This window comes from Symphalangus syndactylus, chromosome 14 (assembly GCF_028878055.3).
Source record: "Symphalangus syndactylus isolate Jambi chromosome 14, NHGRI_mSymSyn1-v2.1_pri, whole genome shotgun sequence".
NCBI classification, from domain to species: Eukaryota; Metazoa; Chordata; class Mammalia; order Primates; family Hylobatidae; genus Symphalangus; species Symphalangus syndactylus.
This window is the reverse complement of record NC_072436.2, coordinates 64,334,720-64,359,453: the sequence shown is the minus strand read 5'-3', so window position 1 is coordinate 64,359,453 and position 24,734 is coordinate 64,334,720. Positions and strand designations below refer to the sequence as shown.

The 24,734-nt window shown below is 49.0% G+C and overlaps 1 protein-coding gene across 6 annotated transcripts in view; it reads left to right on the top strand.

The window, feature by feature from the left end:
* EPN2 (epsin 2) overlaps nt 1-24,734 on the top strand; it is a 99,732-nt gene that overhangs the window by 32,956 nt on the left and 42,042 nt on the right. The window contains exons 2-8 of one of the 6 annotated variants that reach the window (XM_063617746.1): nt 3,240-3,380; nt 4,156-4,430; nt 6,507-6,648; nt 7,009-7,074; nt 11,455-11,577; nt 12,451-13,215; nt 15,135-15,305. The exons of 1 other annotated variant lie outside the window; for it this stretch is intronic. In XM_063617746.1, the coding sequence (XP_063473816.1) occupies nt 12,621-13,215; nt 15,135-15,305 (766 nt within the window). In that variant the 5' untranslated portion in view covers nt 3,240-3,380; nt 4,156-4,430; nt 6,507-6,648; ... (1 more) ...; nt 11,455-11,577; nt 12,451-12,620. The remainder of the gene's footprint in view (nt 1-3,239; nt 3,381-4,155; nt 4,431-6,506; nt 6,649-7,008; nt 7,075-11,454; nt 11,578-12,450; nt 13,216-15,134; nt 15,306-24,734) is intronic. 4 more of the 6 variants (XM_063617745.1, XM_063617747.1, XM_055243225.2 and 1 more) reach the window with 4 other exon arrangements.

Below are 24,734 nucleotides of genomic sequence, written 5' to 3'. Positions count from 1 at the left end.
CATCTAGACAAGAGGGACCTTTCTAGGCCTGCAGATTCAGCAAAGGAAAGTTCCTTGTTCTTAACGAATTTGAACACTGAATTTGGCTAAAGCTACAAAGAATGAGAATAGGAATAGGGATTAAGAGGATGGGATCAGAAGTCAGAGTCCGAGAGCAAATCCTAGTCCCACCTCTTGCTGGCACCTCAGCCTTGAGTCAGTTACTTAGCCTGTCTTTGCCTCACTTTCCTCCTCTGTAAGATATGAATAAGAAGAATAACTCCTCCATAGGATTGTTATGAAGATTCAATCAGTGGACACATGTGACCTGCTCAGTTAGTATTCACTAGCCTCTGCTTCGAGGGCCCCTTCTGTTTCTTACTGCTCTTTTAATTCTGTTCTCTTACTAGTATCGAAGAGCACATGTGAGACTTTGCTTGGAAATGTCAGCTGCAGAGGAGAAGGGCAGGCAAGACTGGTGATGGTTTTGAACAGGTTGTGTGTATAGTCTAGAGAGAGATGCTTGTGGACAATGCCACCCACCCCTCTGGTAGGTGATTCCCACCTGGTGTGTTCTCATAGGAATGCCTCTGTAGGCTTTCATCACCTGCCGAGCTGTCCTCAGGAACCTGCTGAGAAATGTCACTGTAGACATTGCACCTTGGCAGGACACAGGAGAGGAGGCAGGTATTTGGACACCTGTTATTTGCCAGTCCTACTCTTACCAACCCTCACAGCCAAGCGGAGCAGCACCTGTTACCTCCATTTGAGAGGTGTGGAAATAGAGGCTCAGGAAAGCTCAGCTTGCCTTGGACCGTGCAGCTGGAAAGGCAGGACATAATCCCTGTGGCCGGAGTGAGAACTACATATTTCAGCCCTAGGCTGCTGCCCAGGCTGCTGGTGTCACTCCTGAGTCCAGCTGTAAGGGGCATCAAGTGGATTCTCAGGCCCCGTGGTGCCTGGGCTTTGGCAGGTGCTGGTTCGTGTGGAGCGTGTGTTAAGCACCAGGTAGGGCTGTTCCTGTTCCCAGGCAGTTTATTGTTAGGCCGACAATACAGCACTTGCCCTTTAACTCAAGAGATGGAGACCGAAGGGGACTCAGGAACTGGGAGAACAGCCTCAAGGTGTGAACTCTGGCAGTCTCTGAATAGAGAGATAATGGGTATCTTTAACAGTGTTCTTATTTTTTGCTTCTGTGTCACATGGAAGGTGTTTGTTGAGGGCTCAGTGTGTGCCAGGCACTGTTCTAGACAGTGGCAAAGAGACAGGCTGGGCCTTGGTCTCAGGGGGGTGGTGCGGGGGCAGGAGAGAAACAGATAAACAGGCACATAAGAAATGTCAGATAGAGGAGGGGCTCTGTTCCAGATGACAGCTGGTGACGTTGATAGAGAGTGCCTGATGGGTTCTGAGGAGGCCATGTGATCTGAGTGACAAGGAGCCAGTCTAGTGACAGATAGAGGACGCTGGGTGGGGGAAATGGCAGGTGGGTAGAATGCAAGGCAGGAGCCAGTTCCGGTCATAGGGAAAGTGATCGGAAACGAGAGTGCAGCATGTGGGTGGCACATAAAGAGTTAACCCTCAGGGATTGCTCTGCCCCAGAGCCCACCTTTGGGATGAAGGAGCTCATCCCTTGAGCTTCAGCTAAGGTGAGCCTGCTCCTGTGGTCTCTAAGACCCTGGCTCACCGCCCATCCCGCAGTGCTGCTTAGATGAGGCTCAGCAGACATCAACCATCACTACCACCAGTCCCTGCAAGTAACTCCCTCAGAAATCTGCCTTGTTCAGAAATCTGCCTTGTTCCTCCGAAGCTACTGTGGGAAGAGTTAGATGTGACCTCCTGGAGGCACAGGTGGGAAGGCAGAGGTGAGCAAACCACTTGTTTTTCTCACAGCTGTGGTCTTGCACTTGTACATGCACAGTGTAAAAATACCTGTTCCTTGGCCAGCATCTGGAGCTCTCTTTGAGAAAATATGTTACGTCACTACTGTGCCCGAAACCTGAAGTCAGCAGGCCCTGCCTGAGGGGATCCACTGCCCCTCCTTTACTTCCACACTCTCGCAGCCTCCTCGCGAGATGGCGACAGCCCAGCAGTTAGCACCACCACATCCACCAGCCAGGTCTAAATTAAGCACGAGATCATGGGAATGTAGATTTTCCCATGCAGCTCTGCATGTTTTTCAGATGTCTCAAGCTGGAAAATTATGCTGATCAAATGGTAATCCATAGCTCGGCCTGTCCTGTGGGGTGGGGGTGAGTAGCCATCAAAGGCTCCCGTTCACTGCGCCCAGTCTCTGGTTGGCTTCATCATCTCCCATCAACCAGTGTTTTCTCTAGCATAGCCACAGTGTGTGAGAAACGGGGAATCTCTGCCTAAGGGTCACAGCAGCCATCCTCAGAGGAGTGGAGGGTTCTGAAGGCTGCTTTTCACATTTCCAAAGGCTGAAGGGAGGCCCTACTTTTTTGCCCACCATGAAGCCCCACAGGCTAACAAAAACATCTGCTGCTTGGCTGTGGCTGGAATTCTACTCCCTCAGTTGGTGACCTATGGCTGGGCTGATCGGAAGCTTGGGTTTCTCATGCCACCATGGAGATGGCAGGGAATTGAATCACTGGTCAGAATGGGGGCCTTTGGGACTGAAGGATTTGGGGTGAGCATCTGGTTTAATCCCATCATTTTAGAAGCGAGGACCCTGGGTACTGGCTTCTTGGTGCTACAGAGCGGTTACAGCATTGGCCCTGGTCCCTGGATTCCCGTCTCCTCTCACTACCACATCACGTTATTTGCATTTTGGCATGATTTTTAAAAGAATACTGTTCATAATTTGGTCATTTGTAAGACGGCTTTGAGGAATAGGAGAGGTGGGGGAGCATTCAAGAATTCTCCTTTGCCTTTATGGAGTGTTGCTGCCTGCCCTTTGTGCAGTCACAGTGTTTGATCCTCTACACTGAGGGGGAGGTGCTGCAGCTTCTTGCCATACCCCTGTTTTCCTGGATTGGCAGGAACAGCCAAAACCAGGTCTCCAGACCCCATCTTTTCTTCACACAGTCTTTAAAAAGACTGGATTTCCCCACCTGCCCGTGTAGTCTACACCCACAGGCTGCTCCTCCCAGAGACTAAATGATAGGGGCATGTCGATAACAAGAAATTAAATTCCTTGTGTATGTTTTGGTACTTGCTTTCTGCTTTTAGAAAATTGAGTACATATCAAGTTCTAGGAGGCCAAGTGACATCTAATTTGAGCTCTGCTGTGTCTGTTCCAGTGGCTGTCAGATCCTGGGAGAAGCTGCCTAGGTGGCTCCTTGAGGGTGGACCTCCTACTCTCCTTCAGGAGCCTCTACCTGGTCGTCTCCTCCTGCAAATAAAGTGGCCATTCTGTGGGCCTGCTCAGCCTTTTTTTAGAGGTTGGTTCTTCCTATGCAGTCAGCCCTTCCTGGCTCCCCTCTGGCAGTAGGTTAACTGACACCTGCGGGGATCTTTCTTCCTTAGAAGAAAGTCCCAGGGGAGACAAGTAAGCACATGGGCAGTTTACCTTTTCCTGCTCTACTGTCTAGAAGTCAAGTCTGAAATGTTTGTTTTTCTTCAAAATTCTTTAAGTACATGAGTATAAAGGTTTTTTAGCCCACTTTTTGGAGACTGATAAATTTTTTATTAAAAAAAAAACTATTCATTTTTATAGACAGGGTCTTGCTAGGTTGTCCAGGCTAGATTTGAACTCCTGGGCTCAAGTGATCCTCCTGCCTCAGCCTTCTGAGTAGCTGGGAATGCAAGTGTGTAGCACCCTGCCCAGCTGATAGAAAATTTGATTTCTCTAACCAACAAGAAGTCATCAGAATATAGATGCCCACTTTCAGTTAGTGAAGATGTTTATTTCTTGGCTGAATCTCACGTTTTTCTGGTACGAGGGAAATAAAGGATTTTTTTCTTTTCATTTCTCTACGGGATGAGCAACAGTTATTAGGCTTTAAGTTATTGCTAGCGTGGCTGAAACAGAATCATAATAGTCCTTTCTCTTTTGGCTGAAATGATGACTGTTGAAAAGAATGTAGCACTGTCCATATTGTCCTAACTGGCCTGTTGTCTTCTGGAGAGCCCGTGTGGTTTGGTCATGTGATCTGTGGTCTCAGCTACCCCAACTGGGCCTCCTTGTAACGATCGTTGTACCCTTTTCTCCGGTAGGAAGATGGAGATGTTTCCTCACTCGTGGACTGCACCTCAGGAAAGATAAAGCCAGTGAATTGAGGATTGCGGAGTATTGCACACATTCAAGTGTCCTGCAGTGGACACCATGACACTGACTCCAGCATGCCTAGAAATCACCGTGGGGGCTTCTTAAGAGAGTGGCAGCCCCTCAGCTCTGCCCCCAGAATGACTGGATTTTTGAATGGACTCCCAGGAAGTTCTGATGTATCTGGTTGATGGACCACACTCACTGGTGGAACACTGTGGGAAAGGTGGGGTGTACCCCTTTCCCAAGCATTCTCTGTCATCTACTTTTAGAAAAATAAAGTATGTGTAGAAACATAGGAGGCTGCCAGACATACATAGGTGGAGCTGCCATCTGAGGTGAAGATGTTCAGGTCAATTAATTCACCCGTATTCATTGATTGGGACTGGGTTTTCACAATGTTGATTGACCTGTGATTGTTAGGTTTGGGGAGGGGAGTGGAAAGGCAGCTCCCTGACAGCCGAGCGTGACCTTCAATGATGGCTGCTCCCCATAGTTTCCTTAGGGACCTGATGTAGACCCCACCTGAAAGGTGAACATCCTCCTCTCAGCACACGATCAGCCGCACCTTGGTGGCACAGAGGCACGGGGTACAGAGGTGTGTGCCTTCACCACAGGCCCACCTGCGTTGCTTGGAACTGTGAAAAGCCTCTGTCTCCCACGATGGGGAACTCTAGATTTGGAAAGAATTTCCCCACCCAGCTCCTCAAGCCTTCGGAGCACATTTTTATGGAATACTTCTTGCCTCCTGGGGCATAACCCTAGCCTTGGAAATTTTTTTTCCAGTTTTGTTCTGTTTGCTGTTGCTGTTTTGTTTAGTCTCTTTCCAGTCTCTACTCTCATTCGAATTCTGTGTTTTCAAGTTTACCAGAAAATTTTCCCCCAGCTTGTCCCCTGCATGTATGGGGATCTAGCTGTTATTTTATGGTTCCCGTCATGAGTCACTCTCAAAAAAGAGCAGATGATCCCAGACTTTGGTTGGAGGTGCCTCATTCACAGGGAGTGCCGAGCCCTCCTGGGGAGGATGCGGTTCTTCCTTGGTCAGTCTTGAGCTGTGGGTCAACTGTGGCTGGGGAGAGCCTGACTGATGTCTCCGCACTCCTACTCGAGGCCCTGTTGGAGGTTCAGGGGAGCGCCCATGCTCTGGCCTTTTGTTGTTTGGCTGTTGCTGCCTTTCTACCTGTGGTTCTCTCAGGTGCTTTGTGCACAGGGTTTGCAGTTGCAGGGGTCAAAAGCACACATTGCTTTAGGTTACAGCATGAGAATTTCAGGGGATAAATGGCTTCATGCACAGGTAGACATAGAGGTGCAGACCACGTGTTGTTATGTCTTGTGCCTTCTCCTGTCCTTGGCTTCTTGCTTTCTCCTGTGGCTGCTTCAATCATAGGTAAACTCTGACTCTGCCCCTGTGGTGTGTTCCAGCAGCTTAGCAACCCTGCTAGTTTCCCAGAAGTTTTAGGAACCGTCCAGAGGGGTCTACAGGTGGTCCAGTCTGGAGTCTTAACATATCACTGATCTAGCTGCTGGGCGGGGGAGCTGTGGGGCTTTGATTGGCCTGGTCTGTGTCCTGAGCCTACTCCTGGCGAGTTTCCCAAGGATGACTGAAGTACTCTTTCCAAGAAGAGGGGGATTATGGTTGTTACATAGGCAAAATCAATGATTCAGTTTTCAGAATGGGAATGAAATATTATTTGGTTTAAAGAACCTTACCTAGTTCTGGGGACTAACTGTAGAAAAGTGAGTATTCCCTTTTATATTGAATAGATATGGCTTTTTACGCGGAGGCTCTGAAGCTCCCAGGGCATTTCAGAAGGCCTGACAATTTCTGCATTGCTCATGGTGCTACTTCCCCAGGCCATCTCAAGCATTCAGTTTTCTTTGCTGTTGGTTGGAATTTATTGACTCTGTGTGGTTAACAATAGTTACCTAATGTGCGTCAGCACCCTGATTTCTTAGTAAAATGAATGATTAATTAATACAATTTCAAAACAGGTTTTTAGGGCTAGGGCTAGAGTGGGGAAGGTGTGGCTGGTGGGGTGGTGGCCAGGAGCCTCTGCCTGGTCATCTCGTCCTGCAAATAAAGTGGCCATTCTGTGGGCCTGCTCAGCCTTTTTTTTTTTTTTTGAGACAAAGTTGCTCTGTCACTCAGGCTGGAGTGCAGTGGCATTATCATGGTCCACTGTAGCCTCCATCTCCTGGGCTCAAGGGATTCTCCCATCTCAGTCTCCTGAGTAGCTGGGACTGCAGATGTGCACCACCATGCCCAGCTAATTTAAAAATTTTTGTTTTTTATTTTTTGTAGAGACGAAGTCCCACCATGTTGTCCAGGCTGGTTTTGAACTCCTGAGCTCAAGTGATCCTCCTGCCTTGGCCTCCCAAAGTGCTGGGATTATAGGCGTGAGCCACTACACCTGGCCCTATTCCCGTGACAGCTGTCTTGGAAGGTACAGAAAGGTTTCTTTGCCTTGAATAATGGATCTCACTTTACACCTTGGTGTCTTCATTTAAAAATATTTAAAGTTTTGACAGAATTGTACAAGTTCATGTACTTCATTTATCACTTAGCATCAAAGAGTTCTAGGTAATAACTGATGATATGATGATAGAACTGGATTTCTAAAGGTGTTTCTAGTTACTGAGGATCCTTTCAATTGTCAGTATGTAATTTATAAGTTTTTTGTTGTTGTTGTTTGTTTGTTTGTTTTTGCTGTATTGGGTCTAAACTTTTAACAGAGTTATAATATTGTTTTTCCTTGTTTTGACAACCCTACCACCTCCACCTCTAACATCCTTATCTGGCGTAGAGGTTCATGAGAAATGATTGTGAGCTGATCACACACTTCCTCAGGCTTGAGTGAGGAGCCCAGAAGGTAACAAATGATCCTGTTTTAGTTGCATTTGCATGTGCATTAGTTCAGTCTCAGCAAGCTGGAAGCAAGAAAATTGGAAAATTGAGAAAGAAAGTTTGGAAAGTGGAGCGTGCAAACTTCGCGAAAAAGAGGGAGAACAAAACAAAACTCAGATTCTAGAAATAACAGAATGTGCCTGGGTACGGTGGCTGACGCCTGTCATCTCAGCAGTTTGGGAGGCCGAGGCAGGTGGATCGCTTGAGGTCAGGAGTCCGAGACCAGCCTGGCCAAAATGTTGAAACCCCATCTCTACTAAAAACACAGAACTTAGCTGGGTGTGGTGGCAGGCGCCTATAATCCCAGCTACTTGGGTGGCTGAGGCACCAGGATCACATGAACCTGAGAGGCAGAGGTTGCAGTGAGCCGAGATTGTGCCACTGCACTCCAGCCTGGGCAAAAGGGCGAGACTCTGTCTCCAAAAAAAAAAAAAAAAAAAGAGAGAAATAACAGGATGTGCCATGGAATGTGGTATGTGTTTGGAGCTTGGAGCTTGCCCTTGGGATGGACTCATGGCAGATGTTTGCTGGGAGAGGAGATGTTTAAATATTTACAGCCAGTCCTGTGGTTGAGGGGAAGCAGTGAAAAATGAGGACCTGAGGTGTACAAGGTCAATTGTGTCAAAGTAATGGAAGTCCAGGTGTTCAGCTGGAATAGCTGGAGCTTTGTGCCCACTGGCACTGCTGGAGTCCTGCCTCATGGCCCACGCATCATGGGCTGTCTCACGGTTGGAATAATTAGTTTCAGCCTCCAAAGTCTCGCTTAGGTGAGGTGCGTAGTCCAGTTGGCTTGGAAAATGAAAAGCCTCGGCCGGGCGCGGTGGCTCACGCCTGTAATCCCAACACTCCGGGAGGCCAAGGTGGGCGGATCACGAGGTCAGGAGATCAAGACCATCCTGGCTAACACGGTGAAACCCCGTCGCAACTAAAAATACAAAAAAAATTAGCTGGGTGCGGTGGTGGGTGCCTGTAGTCCCAGCTACTCAGGAGGCTGAGGCAGGAGAGTGGTGTGAACCCAGGAGGCGGAGCTTGCAGTGAGCCGAGATCACACCTCTGCACTCCAGCCTGAGCGACAGAGCGAGACTATGTCTCAAATAAAAAAACAAAACAAAACAAAAAAAAAACGAAAAGCCTCCAGTGACTTTTCTCCTAGTGAGGATTATTTATTTGTTTATTTTTTTTTTTTTTTAGAGACGGGGTCTCACCATGTTGCCCAGGTTGGTCTTGAACTCCTGAGCTCAAGTGATCTGCCCACCTCGGCTTCCCAAAGTGCTGGGATTACAGTCGTGAGCCACCACGCCCGGCCCCTAGTGAGGATTTCTTAGCTCCATACCTCTCACTTTTCACCATCCGCCTGTGCCGAAAGCTGCTCCTGTCTATAAACTTCAAGAAAATAGCAGGCAGCCATGAAAATTACATAGGCCTTATTTTAGTTTTTTGACTGTAACCGGTATTTTATTATTTTATTAGCTTTTTCCTTTTTCCTGAAGTTTAAGTATTTCAGAGACCATCAACAGATGTCCTTTGAAGTTAGTCTGTTAGAGAAAGCCCCTGCCTTGGTCAACAGCCCTGTGTCTTAATTGTTTGGAGTTCCTTTCCCAGCTTGTGTCTGGGAGGGCAGCGGCACCTTGGCCCTTGCTCACAGCAATCACTGCCTTTTCTTTGCTGCCAAAGGTCTAGGAGGCTCATTGGGAGCCCTGGCTGGGCCTCACAGCCTCCCTGGGAGGACACTGGGCCCAGCTGGAGGTCTTCTGCTTCCACCCACAAGGTCACCAGATAGGGGAGGGCAGCAGAGCCCAGAGCATTGTTTCTCACTTAGGAAAGTGTTCCTTTTTTTTTTTTTTTTGAGACGGAGTCTCGCTCTGTCGCCCAGGCTGGAGTGCAGTGGCGCGATCTCAGCCCACTGCAAGCTCCGCCTCCTGGGTTCACGCCATTCTCCTGCCTCAGCCTCTTGAGTAGCTGGGACTACAGGCGCCCGCGACCACGCCTGGCTAATGTTTTGTATTTTTAGTAGAGATGGGGTTTCACCGTTCACAGGATGGTCTTGATCTCCTGACCTTGTGATCCACCTGCCTCAGCCTCCCAGAGTGCTGGGATTACAGGCGTGAGCCACCGCGCCCTGCAGGAAAAGTGTTCCTTTTTTTTTCTTATGACATTCTCAACCATTTGAGACCATTTTACTGGGAAGGAGGTGGCCAAAGTCCTCTTTTTTTTCTTTACTTTTCTTTTTTTTTTGAGACAAGGTCTCACTCTATCGCCCAGGCTGGAGTGCAGTGGTGTAATCTTGGCTCACTGCAGCCTCCACCTCTCTGGCTCAAGCAATTCTCATGCCTCAGCCTCCTGAGTAAGCTGGGATTACAGGCGTGTACCACCACACCCAGCTAATTTTTTGTATTTTTAGTAGAGACGGGGTTTTGCCATGTTGCCCAGGCTGGTCTTGAACTCCTGAGCTCAGGCTGTCTGCCTGCCTGGACCTCCCAAAGTGCTAGGATTACAGGTGTGAGCCACCATGCCTGGCCAAAGTCTTTGTCAGTGGTGAATCCTAGCTCTGCCCACTTCTCTGAGAAGCTGAAGAGTCATACCTGCTCTACATCAAATGGAACAACAAACTGAAGGGCCTCGTGGTCCCTGGCACATTGTAAGGCTCCTGAACATTAAGTACCTCTGAACATTACTACTGATTTTGACACATATTTGCCCTTTAAGCTGGGAAATATTCATTAAAAATTAAAGTGTTCTTTTTTCTTTTTTCTTTGTGAGGCTCATCGTATCTTTGCCAGCAGTGAATGTTGCATCATGAATGAAAAACCTAATTACATCAAATGTGCAGGTCACCGTGCAAAAGTTTTTATCCCTGGTCCTTTCACAGCCTTTGCAGAATACGCCTGCTTTTAGCTGAAGCCCTGTTCTGTGGCTTCAGATAGAGTCAGATTCCTTGACATATTTGAGGGTGGAGAGAAGGCCTCCTTGGCCAGAGCAGATGTATGGGTTATTAGCAGGGTGAGATTTTACGAGCTGTCCCCTTTTTGTGTGTGGAAAAATCATACAAAGTGCTTTTTCCTGTTTTCTCACTTAACACTGAACAGCAATCAATACAGATGACTTCTGTAACCTTCTCCCCACATAACAAGCAAGCAGTCAGTTTTGCAGGACACCAGCTAGGTGTCCTTCAGTTCAGCTCTGATATTTACCTGGAGGTAGCTTCAGATCCCGTATGTTGAGGGCTCAGTCCCACAAGACCACTCCCTCCTTCCCAGCAGTGCAAGTCAAAGCCTCTGGAACTTCTGACCAACCAGCTTCAAGTTGAGACCCCTTCTTTGGGTTCAATTAATTCAGTAGAGTGGCTCACATAACTCAGGGAAATTGACTTATATTTACCTATTTATTATAAAGGATATCGCAAAGGATACAGATGAAGAGATGCATAGGCCAGGTGTGGGAGAAGGAGTGCCGAGCTTCCATGCCATACCTCGGTGCCACCCTTCAGGAACCTTTGTGTGTTCAGCCATCCAGAAGCTTCCCGAGCCTGTCCTTATGTCTTTTTATGGAGGTTTCATTATGGAGACATGATTGACTAAATGATTGGCCATTGGTGATAAACCTAATCTTCAGTCCCTCTCCCCTTGCCAGGACTGATCCTGCCTTGGTCTTTCTAGTGACCAGCCCCATCCTGAAGCTGCCTAGGGACTGCCAGCCCTCAGTCAATCATTCACATGCAAAAAGACATCACTATGGAGATTCTGAGGATTTTAGGTTTGGAATCCCTGCCAAGTGAGAGGGATGAAGACCAAATACATATTTCACATTAGCAAACCCTTCTTTTTGTGTGATTGTTTGTGATGAGTAGTCATTGTATTTCCTGTGGCTTTTCCTCGCATCTGCCACCTTTTGTTTACTTGCTTGTTTTTTTGGATGTGCCCATTACCCATCTGAGGCTTTAGATGAGGAAGGTAGGAGCTACCTGTTGTTTCTGTGGCAGGAACATCTTGAGAGTAAAGACCACCACAGGAAGAAAGGGAGGCGCAGGTTCTGGGCCTGGAGTGACCTTAGCTGACTGTGTGATTCCAGGCTTAGTTTCCTCACTTGTGTAGTGGGAAAAATAATCCTTCCCCTGAGGGTTTGAGGGTTTGGGGGACAGCCAAGCAGGTGGTCAGAATGGTGGGTGGAGCCCCTTGCTTCCTATCCGGGCCCTAGCTGTCCTAATCTACCTGGGGCAATCCCTGGAGACTTCTAGGGCCTCAGTTTTCCCATTTTATAGGTAAGGAACCTTCATCCCCTGCCAGACTGTGGCCTTCTCGAGGGCAGGGACTCTGTTTTTAATCTGTAACATTCATTTATTTAACAGTGTTCATTTCTGTGTCGGGCACAGTGCTAAGTGCTGGGTGCTCACTGGTGATGAGGCAGATGAAGGTTACCAAACTTGTGGACAGGAGCCTCATGTCAGAGACGTGGACCTCACTGTAGCCTGGTAAGTGAGTGTTATCTGGAGGAAGAGAGGGGATAGATGATGTGTTTGGTTGGAGTGAGTTAATGGATAGCCAGGGGTCTCAGCTTTCTTTGTGAAATGAGGGGCTGGGCTATAACCAGATTAGTTTTAAGGCTGTATTAGCTTGGGCCAGATGCTGGAGGCTTCTGAAAGCCAAGTGGAGGTCTTTATCCTTTTTCTAGAAGAGCTGTTAGGAATCTTTATAAATTCTTGAACAGGGAAGGTCAGGTGAAAAGTGGTTGTCAAGGAGAATTTTCTGGACATTCGGAAGCACGGTGGACCAAAGCAGTTTTGAAGGTATTGACAGGCATTTTTGAGTTAAGATAGACCTGACATTAGTCTCTTTCTTGTCCTCATGTGTATTTTTTTTTATTTAAATAAACTTAAAAAAAAATAGAGATGGGGGTATCGCTATTTTGACCAGGCTGGCCTCAAGTAATCCTCCCATTTCAGCTTCGCAAAGTGCTAGGGTTACAGGTGCGAGCCACCATATCTGGTCTCACATGTAATTTTAAATGTGCCAAGATCAGCTTCCCCCAGCGTTTCCAATTCTTCCACAGCTGGCTTTTGCCAGGCAGTGAAAAGACAACCCATAAACTAGCCATTCTAGTGGAAGTGTTTTGAAAATAGAGCAATAGTCATGATGTTTACTTCTTTTCTCCTAAAGGCTTAAACTTGAGTGTAAGTTTTATTGATTGTTGACTGGTGATACTGATTTTATCTTGGGTTCGTCCTAAGGAGGCTGGGTATGTCCACTCAGCTCCCCAGTTTTACCCAGTACCTGCTGCTGGACCAGAGTCTCCCACCCTCACAGGGGGCTTACGTCGCAGTGGAGTGGGTTTTCTCTTTCTCTAGGTCATGGCTTCCAGCTTTTCGAATCTGAGGCTCCAAAGGAGGAAATGACCATTCAGGGATCTTACTCCAGCTTGATTACGGAAACTGAACCTTCATAGGGTGTGCACTTACCAAGGACAGGAAGGTTTCTCTCTTTGAAGGGCTTTAAACTTATAACAGAGAAAATAAAAATGACGACTTCGTCTATCAGACGGCAGATGAAAAACATCGTGAACAATTACTCAGAGGCAGAAATCAAAGTCCGGGAAGCCACCTCCAATGACCCGTGGGGCCCGTCCAGTTCTCTGATGACCGAGATTGCCGACCTGACCTACAACGTGGTGGCCTTCTCGGAGATCATGAGCATGGTGTGGAAGCGGCTCAATGACCATGGCAAGAACTGGCGGCATGTGTACAAGGCACTGACCCTGCTGGACTACCTCATCAAGACAGGCTCCGAACGTGTGGCCCAGCAGTGCCGGGAGAACATCTTCGCCATCCAGACCCTGAAGGACTTCCAGTACATTGACCGAGATGGGAAGGACCAGGGCATCAATGTGCGTGAGAAGTCAAAGCAACTGGTGGCCCTCCTCAAAGACGAGGAACGGCTGAAGGCTGAGAGGGCCCAGGCTCTCAAAACCAAAGAGCGCATGGCCCAGGTTGCCACTGGCATGGGCAGCAACCAGATCACCTTTGGGCGAGGCTCCAGCCAGCCCAACCTCTCCACCAGCCACTCGGAGCAGGAGTATGGCAAGGCCGGGGGCTCCCCAGCCTCCTACCATGGCTGTGAGTAATGGAAGTGCTTCTCACCCTTTGCCAGAGCAGCAGCAATGGGTGACAGGTGGGGTGGGTGTCCCTGGGCTTAGGGAGTGGTGGCCACAGCTCGAACCTGTCCTCAGTACCCAGCTTTTGGCAGCCCAGGAAAATTGTCTTTGGTCTGGTTTGAGTTTTGGTTATAAAGAGACTTTTAGTCCCTTGGCTGCTCTGGTTCAGGGGTCTCTAATGCCCTTTGCTGCTCTGTGGGTCTCATTCTGTACATCTGGGCAGAAGGTGGGCAGAGGCAGGTCTTTTCTGCTTCCTTGTCAGAATGGGTCTGGCAGCAAAGGAGTTGTCCTGCTGCACATACAATGGGGAGTTGACTCTGGTAGCCAGGAGGAAACAAATGCTCTTTCTTGATAATCTTGTTTCTTTAATCTCATATTAAGTGTTTTTCTGCTGACTGAGCTTCAGGTCTCTTGAATGGCTCAGTATTATTCTACTTCAGCAAAAGAACTCATACAGGTTGCTAGTGTGAACAAGGCCTCCCTTCCAAACATGCAAATGAGAGTTGCTAGTGATTTGGTTGCATGGCTGGATCTGCATTGAGTGGGGCCGGTCTAGTTCTGGTTTTGCATGTTGGATTAATTTGGGTCTCTGCCTTATGGTCAGAAGAGGTTTCAGAGAACAGAGTGGAGTTCAGGGCCTGATGGAAGCTGGTCTCTGTGAGCCACATTGGCATCCTGGCTGTTCATTGGAAGTGGTCCCCCAACAGGTGTTTCTCCATTTTCACAGTGCTATTCCAGCCACAGTGTGGACCCCACACTCAGAGAGACAGGTGGCCCTAGTGGCCTTTGGGGGACAGGGTGAGGATGGAGGTGGGGATTGTGGAAGTTATATCTTCTGGCTGCTGAAACAAAAGTGCAGATCCCTAGTAACAGTATGTCAGCATAGCAGAAAACTTTTTTTTAAAGGAAGTTGTTTGTAGTTTGACAGACCTCAGTCAACCCTTGCTTAGTCAGTGTTCTGTTACCAGACCATTTACTAACATTTCCTGCTTTTGCAGGTTTCGATTTGACATTGCACCGCCACCACTAGCGTTTTGAGAAATGTGTTAAATGAGAGATTTGCATATTCAAGTCAGATTTCCTGCTTCTAGGAATTCTGAATTATTACCGAGCTTGGAGCAGGTTAACATATTCTTGTCCCATACGTAGTTGTCATTTTTCTTCTTAGTTTGAACTGTTTTGCTTAAGCGAAGGTTGTGACCTTGGTTAAACCGCGTGAAAACAATTTAACCTTAATCTCCAGAAGCCTCAACGCAGGGTTAAATTGCACCCAAAAAAATGAAGATTGCCCTTTAAGAAGTGAAACTGTTCTATTTCTCTCAAGGACCCTCTTACCAACCCCCAGAGAGGCTCCCTTTGGATTGAGTTGGTCCCAACCTGCCTTGACTTCCTCCATTCCTGTGACTGTGGCTGTGGCTTTGATGCAGGCCAAGGGGAGCTGCCATTCTCTTTATGTGCTTTTCATGATCATTATTCTCAAGAAGCCAGAGGATACTAAGCAAGGAGCTGAAACAGCTTCACGTTCCATGAACAATTTGTGGAACTTTGCAGATGCAGGGGTGGGACAGTGGGGATGCAGGAGCCTGGTTTGATCCACCCCTCCTCCTCATACCGAGTCCAGGGCCTGTAGCCATAGGTCCTGCTGGGCTAAATGATACTGCTGCAATTCCAGCTCTGACGTTTTTGGTTCCCTCAGAGCTTACGCTTGAGCTGCATGTTCAGGGTCAGAATGTGGTCAGTGGGCTTTTCACAGCTTCCACCGCAGTGGGCTGCGGGGTTGACCCCGAGCGGCCTTGGCCCGTACCTCCTGCAGGGGCTGCTGCGCACCCTCTAATAGCGTGTCTCTCTGTGTGTGTGTGTGTGTGTGTCCCTGCCCCACAGCGCCTGAGGCCTCACTGTGCCCCCAGCACCGCACAGGGGCCCCGCTGGGTCAGAGTGAGGAGCTGCAGCCACTGAGCCAGCGCCACCCCTTCCTGCCGCACCTGGGGCTGGCCTCCCGCCCAAATGGCGACTGGTCCCAGCCCTGCCTCACTTGTGACCGCGCAGCCCGAGGTGGGACGGCGGTTTGCTTTTTTCCTTACTAGAAATGCTGGGCAGCTTGCTGGGGGTGTGCTTGCCATGCCAGTACAGCCAACTCTCTCCCTGTCTCCTCTGGGCCTGGGGGTTTGGCCTCCAGCAGGCCCAGGAGCCCTTTCTTCCTCTCTCCTGGGAGCTTGTGGCCTGGTGGTGCTCCCCTTCCAGGATCACATGTCACTTGCTAGAAGTTCTGTCAGAGGTTTAGCAGGGGAGCTGTTCTTTGCGTAAGGCATGGGGTGATGGCCCATGCTCTCCCCATGCTCCCATTCCCTGACAAACTGGAGGGGGCTCTGCCACCTATCAGGCCCACCCATGGTGGTGGGTCAGACAACTTGGCTTGTTGGACCGGAAATGTGTGATTTAAACCTCACGACGCCAGACAAATATAAGATCCTCAGTGGACAGTCATTGGAAGCCATCATCCTTAATGCAGTAATGTATGCCTTGCCCTGAATAAAATGGGATTTTTTTTTTTTGCTTCCCAATTAACTGCTGTTCTTCCTGAAATCCCCGTTACCATGGAAAACAGAGAGTTGGCTGTACTGTCAATTCTAGGTCACAGTGTTTGAAGATACCTAATTCAATGGGTAACTAAAAATGGGGCTTCTCTTTCTACTAATTAATAATGTATCCTGATCAGAGCTCTACAACTATAGCAGGTTAAACTGAAAACAGATTTTCACTGTTGCCTACAAGAAAATGCTCTCAGTCTACCTTTGGTCCCAAGTGGGGTCTCTGCTACAGAGAAGAAAGGTGTCTGTTCTCTTCTACTCTTCTTACAAGAGGGGGCACGACAGAGAGCTTTTGTGCGACTTCCCTGATAAGGTGACCAGCCTTTATTCAGCCCTGGAAACGGTTACTGTTCATTCATGCCTCATTAATATTACAGCTTGTTTGACTTGGGTATTTGTGTGATAACTATATTTAACTCTAGGATATTTTCCTTCATGTCCCTGTTTTCCCCTAACAGTTTATACGGGATTTTGGCTTCTTCTAAACTTACATTAGAAAACGTGTGGAAGGCCAGCTCTGCGCTGTAAAGAATGTAAACGATAAAAGCATACGTTAAAGGGTCACCCAGAGGCATTGGAGTTACATGCCCATTTCACCCCCCCCCAGACAGTCAGGGGCTGCTGTTCTCAGCAGGTCCCGCAGAACTCTCCATGGAGTTCCCTTTTTGTTTTTCCCATGTTCTACCCATTTGGTAACTGACAAGGTCTGTTTTGAGCCTTGGTGGCTAATTTTGTGTTACCCTGGCCCTCTAGCTCTCCTGCTGGCAAACTGGCTCTCCTGGGACGTTTGCGTGTTAAATACGGCCTGGCAGGCCTGCAGGCTGGCCATCTTCCCCTGCTGCGGCTGTCTCTGGCCCTGCCTCTGCACCTTTGCCTGTGCCATTCCGTTCTCTCTGCTTGGATATCACTCCCACCACCTGCCCCTGTTCCCCCAACCTGGCAAGTTGCTTAAGGTATCCACCCCTTGTGGATTTCTGTTGTCCTTCAGCCCTGATAGGAGTTGAAGATAAAAATGAGTATTTTTTTCTTCAAAGATTTCTCATGCCCCAGATGAGTTTTGAGCAAACAAATGTTCTATGGATTGCATTTCATCCTTTAACTGTTGGGTGTGTCATCCTCTCCACATCTCACTCCCTCCCCGTCAGAGGGTAGGGGGCTGTTGGAGTCCGGGGCAAAGACCCTGGCCATGTTTCCTCTCTATTCTTTCTTGATGCTTCACAAAGGGTTGAGTATAAGGTAAGTGCTTAATCTGTGCACACCAGTGGATTTGTTTGGAGCACACCTTCTTGGAAATCAGCAGTGGAAAAGTCAGAATGATGCCGGCCATTCAGAAAACTGTCAGGTGAGATGCAGGCTGTGATTCAGGAGAGATGTTTGTGAGGGGTGCATTTGGGACCACAGACCCCACAGAGGCAGAGGAGGCAGACTGGTCAGAAGCCCTCTTCACATGAGAGCAGCCACAGCCGGGAAGGCCTCTTGTGTGACTGGCGATAATCGTGAGGATGTCTGAGGAGAGCTTTCTTTCATGTGCCATATGTCATCTCATCCTCCCTGTGCCCCTCCCTCTCTCTCACCTCCCACATAGATCTGTAGATCTGACCTTGGAAGTCTCTTGAATTGTCCATCTTGTTCCATGGCCTCAATTCAGTGCCAGCCTTCTGACCAATTTCCTGCTGTCATTATCTCCCAGTCTCACCCACCCTCCATCTTTATAAAGGATGCCCTGGTCCTGAGTCTCAGAAAGCCCTTTTAGATGCCAGGCCCTGCAAGGCCATCCCAGAGCCTTTGACGTTGCAGACCTCTGTTGCTTCCACCAGCTGTGTCCCCCCGCCCTCAGTCTGGGGGTCCTCCTATTCCCACAGAAGCATTCCAGGCCTTCCCAGGCCTGCCGATGTCTGCCTGCAGGCACAGCTCTGGGCTTTCCTTTTGAAGCCTGCTCTACCTGCCCTCTGCTCTGTATTTATTGAGTTCCCATGGGGCACCAGGCACTGAGCACAGAACAGAGCCCCTTGCCCTCGTGGAGCTTATATGGTAATGGGAAAGAAAAACACAATATAAATTATTCAGCATGTTATGTAACGAGTGCTCTGGAAAACAGCAAAACAAAAACAGTCCTGCTGAGTGTCTTTGGGGAGGTAAGGGAGGGTGGCTTGCAGTATGAATGGATCAAGGATTGAAGGAGTGTGGCGGTGAGCCTTGTGGAGGTTGGAAAGAGCCTTCCAGGCAGAAGGGCAGCTGTGCAAAGGCCCTGAGGTGGGAGTGTGCTCACGGTGTTTGAGAAAAGGCAGCCAGTGAGGTGGCGATGAGTGACGGAGCATGGCCAGTGCGTGGGGGTGGAGCGTGGCAGAGGTGGGCCTGGAGGAGGTGTGGGGCAGGGCCTCTCAACTCTCTCTGGCTGGGGGCATTCGTTGAATTCCTAGTCGATCCAGACGGGTACTTTTGTGTCCATGTTTAGATGTTGTGCCGATGTCATTGCTAGGAGCTTTTGAAACACTTTCATTGTGCTTACCTTGCAGACCATGCACTCAGTGGCCTGGTGCTGGGCCTTCTGGGTTTATGTCAGAAATTTCTTTGACTTTCACTCACAGTGAGGTGGGGGAAGACGAGGGTTAGGAGGATCCCTTGGGCTGTGTATGGGCTGGGTGGGAGCAGGGAGCCAGGTCAGGAGGCCACTGTCCCCATCCAGGTGGGAGATGGTGAGGGTCTGGACCCGACAGGGCTGCAGAAATCTGGGCAGTGGCCAGGTTCTGGGTATGTTTTTTTTTTTTGAGACGGAGTCTCACACTGTTGCCCAGGCTGGAGTGCAGTGGCACGATCTCCGCTCACTGCAAGCTCTGCCTCCCAGGTTCACGCCATTCTCCTGCCTCAGCCTCCCAAGTAACTGGGACTACAGGCGCCCCCCACCACACCCTCCTAATTTTTTGTATTTTTAGTAGAGACGAGGTTTCACCATGTTAGCCAGGATTGTCTCGATCTCCTGACCTCGTGATCCGCCCACCTTGGCCTCCCAAAGTGCTAGGATTACAGGCGTGAGCCACTGCGCCTGGCCGGTTCTGGGTATGTTTTAAAGATGATCTGACAGGCCTTGCTAGAGGACTGGGCAGAGTGAGAGGCGAGCTGAGGACGACTCTGAGGGCTGGGAGTAGAGCAGCTGGAGGCAGAGCTGCCATCATATGAGGTGAGGGCGGCTGTGGGTGCAACAGGTTAGTGGAGGGGTTGAGTTCAGGACACGTCAAAGCGTCTCCTAGACACGCAAGTGGAGGTGTCAAGAAGTTCTGAGAAGCCTGGAGTTGGGGAGAGAATTCTGGGCTGCAGACGCACTTTGGAAGTTATCATGGACAGTGCTTATGGCCGTCAGCTCTTCGGCCTCACCTGGCGCTCATGGTTTTGTTTTTTTTTGAGATGGAGTCTCACTCTGTTGGCCAGGCTAGAGTGCAGTGGTGTGATCTGGGCTCACTGCAACCTCCGCCTAGCTGGCTTCCAGCTGTTCTCCTTCCTCAGCCACCTGAGTAGCTGGGATTACAGGCACATGCCACCATCCCTGGCTAATTTTTGTATTTTTAGTAGAGATGGGGTTTCATCATGTTGTCCAGGTCTTGAACCCCTGACCTCAAGTGATCTGCCCAGCTCAGCCTCCCAAAGTGCTGGGATTACAGGCGTGAGCCACCATGCCTAGCCTAGCCTCTGGCGCTCATGTTTACTTGGTGGTCTTGTAATTTCAGACACACCAGCTGCCCTCCCAAGGCTGGGTCCTCTTAAGGCTTACCTGTGTTGGCTGCCCTCACATGATCCTGGCATGTAGTCAGTGCTCAGGACAGTTGTGTGTGGGCAGAAGCTGCGCAGCCCAAAGGAGGACCCTCAGGCCCAGGGGGTTGAGGGATTTGCCTAAGATCACACAGAGATGGCAGCTGGTCTGAACTGCAATCTGGTGGGGGTGAGCAGCCCACATGTTACCCGCCCCCCGGGCTCTTTCCACCATTTCCTGTTCTGTTCTGCAGAACTGGCCACAGTGTCAAAAGGCTTTGGAGAAATTACAGAAGTTCTTGGGGTAGACGGAACCTACATCAAAGGGAGGCAGATGGGGATGAGAAAAGCATTCCTGAGTCAAGGTGGAGGTCTGGAAAGAAAGATGGCTGCTTTCCTCTCACCGAGGACACTCTAAGGCCAGGGGCCAGATCTTCTGCCCTGGCTGGCCTCTGTTGAGGGTGGGTAAGGGAAGGAAGGAATGCCCAGCCTGGTGTTCTCAGCCCCCTTGCTGAGCTCCCTGAACTACAGTCTGCGGAGCCAGAGCTACAGCTGTCTTGATGCTCCCTGAGCAAGTCCCGAGTTGCCTGGTACCTTGCACTTCTTGGTGGGAGTTTAACTGCCCAGCATTCCTGTTCCTAAAAAAAAAAAAAAAAAGAAAAGAAAAAGAAGAAGAAAAAGGAAGGTAGGCAGAATAGAAATCTTCATTGCTTTCTGATTCACTCAAGTGAATCAGAACCAACTTGGGTCCTGAAACCAAAGTAAGCAGCGGTGGGCTTTGTACCAGGTGGGGGCTGCTGCCTGCAGCTGGGTCTTCATGGCTCTCCTCATGGCCCCTCCTGTCTTGCTGACACCGTTGGCCCTGGCTGTAGTATGCTTCAGGTCTGCTCCCAGAGAAATGGCAGGGATTCCTTTGGGCCACTGGTCCTGTGGGCTGAGAGCCCCTTGTGCTGAAGCTGCTTCTCTCACACCCCACCTGGCGAGGGTTTGCCAAGCGATTACTGGAAAGGATTTGAGTTGACTTATAAAACACATGCAATGCCGCAGGATTAAACAGATACCAGAAGAAACTGGGGCAAAAGGAAAACAGAGGTGAGAAAGAAAAGCCAGGATTGTATACAGTGGCTGGAGATGGATCCAAATTTGGTTTGATACTGTGCAGCTGGGAAGGCCAGAGTGTCAAGCAGCCTGCGCGGGACTTCATGGAGCAGTGGCCGTGATCATTGTCCTGCGGCATCACCCCAACAGCTGCTGCTGCTGTCTGCCAGGCCTTTGGGCCATGCCTCCACTCTCTAGTGGCCTGGCAAGAATCTAAGGGGAAACAGGATTTCTCAGGGAGTGGAATGGCAAGGCTATCCACGGTTATCAGCCATTCATTCATTCCTTTTTTTTTGAGACGGAGTCTCACTCTTTCGCCCAGGCGGGACTGCAGTGGCGCTATCTTGGCTCACTGCAAGCTCCGCCTCCCAGGTTCACGCCATTCTCTTGCCTCAGCCTCCCGAGTAGCTGGGACTGCAGGCGCCTGCCACCGTGCCCGGCTAATTTTTTTTGTATTTTTTGTAGAGACGGGGTTTCACCGTGTTAGCCAGGATGGTCTCGATCTCCTGACCTCGTGATCCACCTGCCTCGGCCTCCCAAAGTGCTGGAATTACAGGTGTGAGCCACCGCGCCCGGCCTCATTCTTAAACCCGATGGAGACTTGGTAGAATTTGAAAGCTTTCTTGTGCACTGTTTCATGAGTATGTCCAGGAAGTCCCCAGGCACAGTGGGCCCTCAGAGGACTCTCTTCGGAATCTGTCTTCATAACAAGGGAACCTCAGGGGTGAACCAGAGTTGTCATGGCCTCAGCCCTGCTTGCCCGGCTCTAGGAGTAGAGCTGAAGCATGCACACACACAGACACATGTGCACTTACACCAGACATGTACACACGAAGGAGAGTGTTTTGATAAGAAGGCATCTGAAAAGGGAGTCCTACACGGGTCTACTTTTGAAAACTCAAAGATGTGGGAAAATATATTGTTAAAAAAAGAAAAGCCAAACCCAGCCAGCGTGTCAGCAGTGCATCTGAGGTGGACCTTGGAAGGATCCTGGGCCAGCTGAGGTCTCCTGAGAGTGTGGGAGGTGACAGAGCTCCGAGATGCAGGGCTGAGTGATGCTGCCAGGAACTAGGGGGGCAGCAGGGCACGCCTGGGGCTGAGAGGTGGTTGGTGGCCGCCAGCCAGGTATTTCCTAGTGTCAGGCCAGGGATAGCTACCTGTGGGGAGTGTGTCTAGCCCTCAGGGCCCTTCCAGTGGGTTTTGGGGATGGACCAGGAATTTGGTGGGAGATGAGACTCATTTGGCATCTTGTTTTGGTGGAAAAAATGTGTTCTGTAAGTCAGGGGAGCCCTGCATCTTTGGCTGGCGGTCAGTCCCGGGGGCAGAGGCACAGCAGGGCTGTCAGCGTTAGCTTACTCTAGAGAGAGTTAATCTCTTCAAGTGGAAAATTGAGTCACGGAGGAAGCTGATCAGTAACATGAAGAAAACCTCAGAGGCGGCAGATTTATTGACACATCTATCTAAGTGTCAGGTATAAAAGATGCTCGTTCTTGCCACAAGGGCTTGGGTTTTAAGTGGGATTTGAATGTGACTCGTGAAGGCTGTTGAATGGCTGAGCTGCTAAAGTCAGACAGTTGCCCAGCACAACCAGAAGGCATCTGGATCACCTCTCCTGGGCCTTTGCCTTCTCTTAGGAGGAGTCCATTTGCTTCTCACAGTTGTCTAGAAGGTAGACAGGGCAGATGAGGTTAATAAGGAAACTGACATGAACTTGCTCCCCTAAATCCTCTCATTTGTAAGTGAAGAAGCTAGAATTAGAACTGGGATTTTGAAGAACTCTGGTTCTCTTTCCTCTACTTTACAGTTTTTGAAATTGCTTTAAAATTTTTTGTGCAAAATAGGCAAATACGGTGTACACCTATTACAATTTTAAAATTATATGGTTCGTCTTATGTAATGCTTTTTTCTGTATTATTATTTTTTTCTCTTTAAGACGGGATTGGCTGGGCAGGGTGGCTCACACCTGTAATCCCAGCACCTTGGGAGGTTGGGACGGGCAGATCACCTGAGGTCAGGAGTTCGAGGCCAGCTTGGCCAACATGGTGAAACCCATCTCTACTAAAAATATAAAAAAATTGGCCAGGCATGGTGGTGGGCACCTGTAATCCCAGCTACTCAGGAGGCAGAGGCGGGAGATTCACTTGAACCTGAGAGGCGGAGGTTGCAGTGAGCTGAGATCACTACAGCCTGGGTGACAAGAGCAAAACTCCATCTCAAAAAAAAAAAAAAGACAGGGTCTTGCTCTGTTGCTCAGGCTGGAGTGCAGTGGTGTGATTGTGGCTCACTGCAGCCTCTACCTCCCTGGGCTCAAGTGATCCTTCCACCTCCACTTCCTGGGTTGCTGAGACTAGAGGTGCATGCCACCATACCCAGCTTTTTTTTTTTTTTCTTTCTTTCTGTATTTTGTAGAGATGGGGTTTTGCCATGTTGCCCAGGCTGATCTGGAACTCCTGGGCTCAAGCTATCCTCTGGCCTCGGCCTCTCAAAGTGTTGAGATTACAGGCATGCAGGCACAAGCCACCACACTCAGCCAGGAATACCTAATTAAACCATTATTTAATTGGGCCCCAGATCTTAAGGAGCTGCTCTGATTGTCAGAATATGGGATTGTTCTTGGAATTGAAACAGTGCTATCAAGGCTGGGCGTGGTGGCTAATGCCTATAATCCCAGCACTTTGGGAGGCCGAGGCTGGTGGATCACTTGAGGTCAGGAGTTTGAGACTAGCCTGACCAACATGGTGAAACCCCTGTCTCTACCAAAAATACAAAAAATTAGTCGGGTGTGGTGGTGGGCGCTTGTAATCCCAGCTACCCAGGAGGCCGAGGCAGGAGATTGCTTGAAGCCTAGGAGGCAGAGGTTGCAGTGAGCCGAGATCACACTACTGTACTCCAGCCTGGGCAACAGAGCAAGACTCTGTCTTAAAAAAAAAAAAAAAAGAAACAGTGCTATCAAAATTGCCGATCGGGAGGCCGGCTGCAGTGGCCCATGCCTATAATCCTAGTGCTTCGAGAGGCTGAAGCAGGTGAATTGCTTGAGCTCAGAAATTTGAAACCAGCCTGGGCAATACGACAAAACCCCATCTCTACAAAAAAAAAAAAAAAAAAAAAAATTAACCAGGCATGGTGGTGTGCACCTGTAGTCCCAGCTACTTTGTGGGGCTGAGGTGGGAGGAATTGCCTGAGCTCAGGAAGTCCAGGCTGCATGCAGTAAACCAAGATTGTGCCACTGCATTCTAGCCTGGGTGACAAAGTGAGACCCTTTCTCAAAAGAAAAAAAAATTGCTGATTGGGGATTATTGATTAAATGATTGACATTGGCGTGTGCCATAGAAAATGGATCAATAAAATATTTACGTGTTTTTTAAGGATCCTTTGTAGTATAGGTAAACAGACCATTGTTTATAAACTGTCAATAAGTGTAGGAGGTTTCTCGATGTTTTAAGGTTGAGTTTAGCAACAGTATGATTCATAGTTGTTAGTTTTTGTTTAGTGATACAAGGCAGTTCCTCATTTTGACAGTTGCCTTTTCTTTTTTCCCTTAATCACTAGCTGTCAAGCTTTTAAATCTCCCAAAATGTCCCAAATCCTGGGCCACACCTTTGCCACACCTCTCAAATTAGAATCTCTGGGAGGGCCCTAGGTACTGTGGTGGCACTGACAGCAGTGTGCTGGGGGCTGCTGGTTCCCTGTCAGGTTTAAGCCAGATTGGCTAGCATAGTCACAGCTGCTGACAGTGTCTTTATTCATGGATGCTCAGTACAGCAGTTGCTAGTATCAAATAGCCAGCTTCCAGGAGGCATTAAAAAAAAATTATATGACTAGAAACAGGAGGGAAGGCATGCAGATAGATTTGTCTTCGCATGGGAAAGTAGGCCATATAATTTAAATCTCTCTCTGTATCATGTCCTTTTTTACTGTCTTCAGAGTCTTTTTCACTACCTGAAATTCTCTTATTTGCTTTGTTTTGTCTCCCTGCACTAAAACAAGCTGTTAGAGCAGGAGCCCCGTTCATGCCCTGCGCTGTATCCCTAGTGTCCCTAGCACAACACTT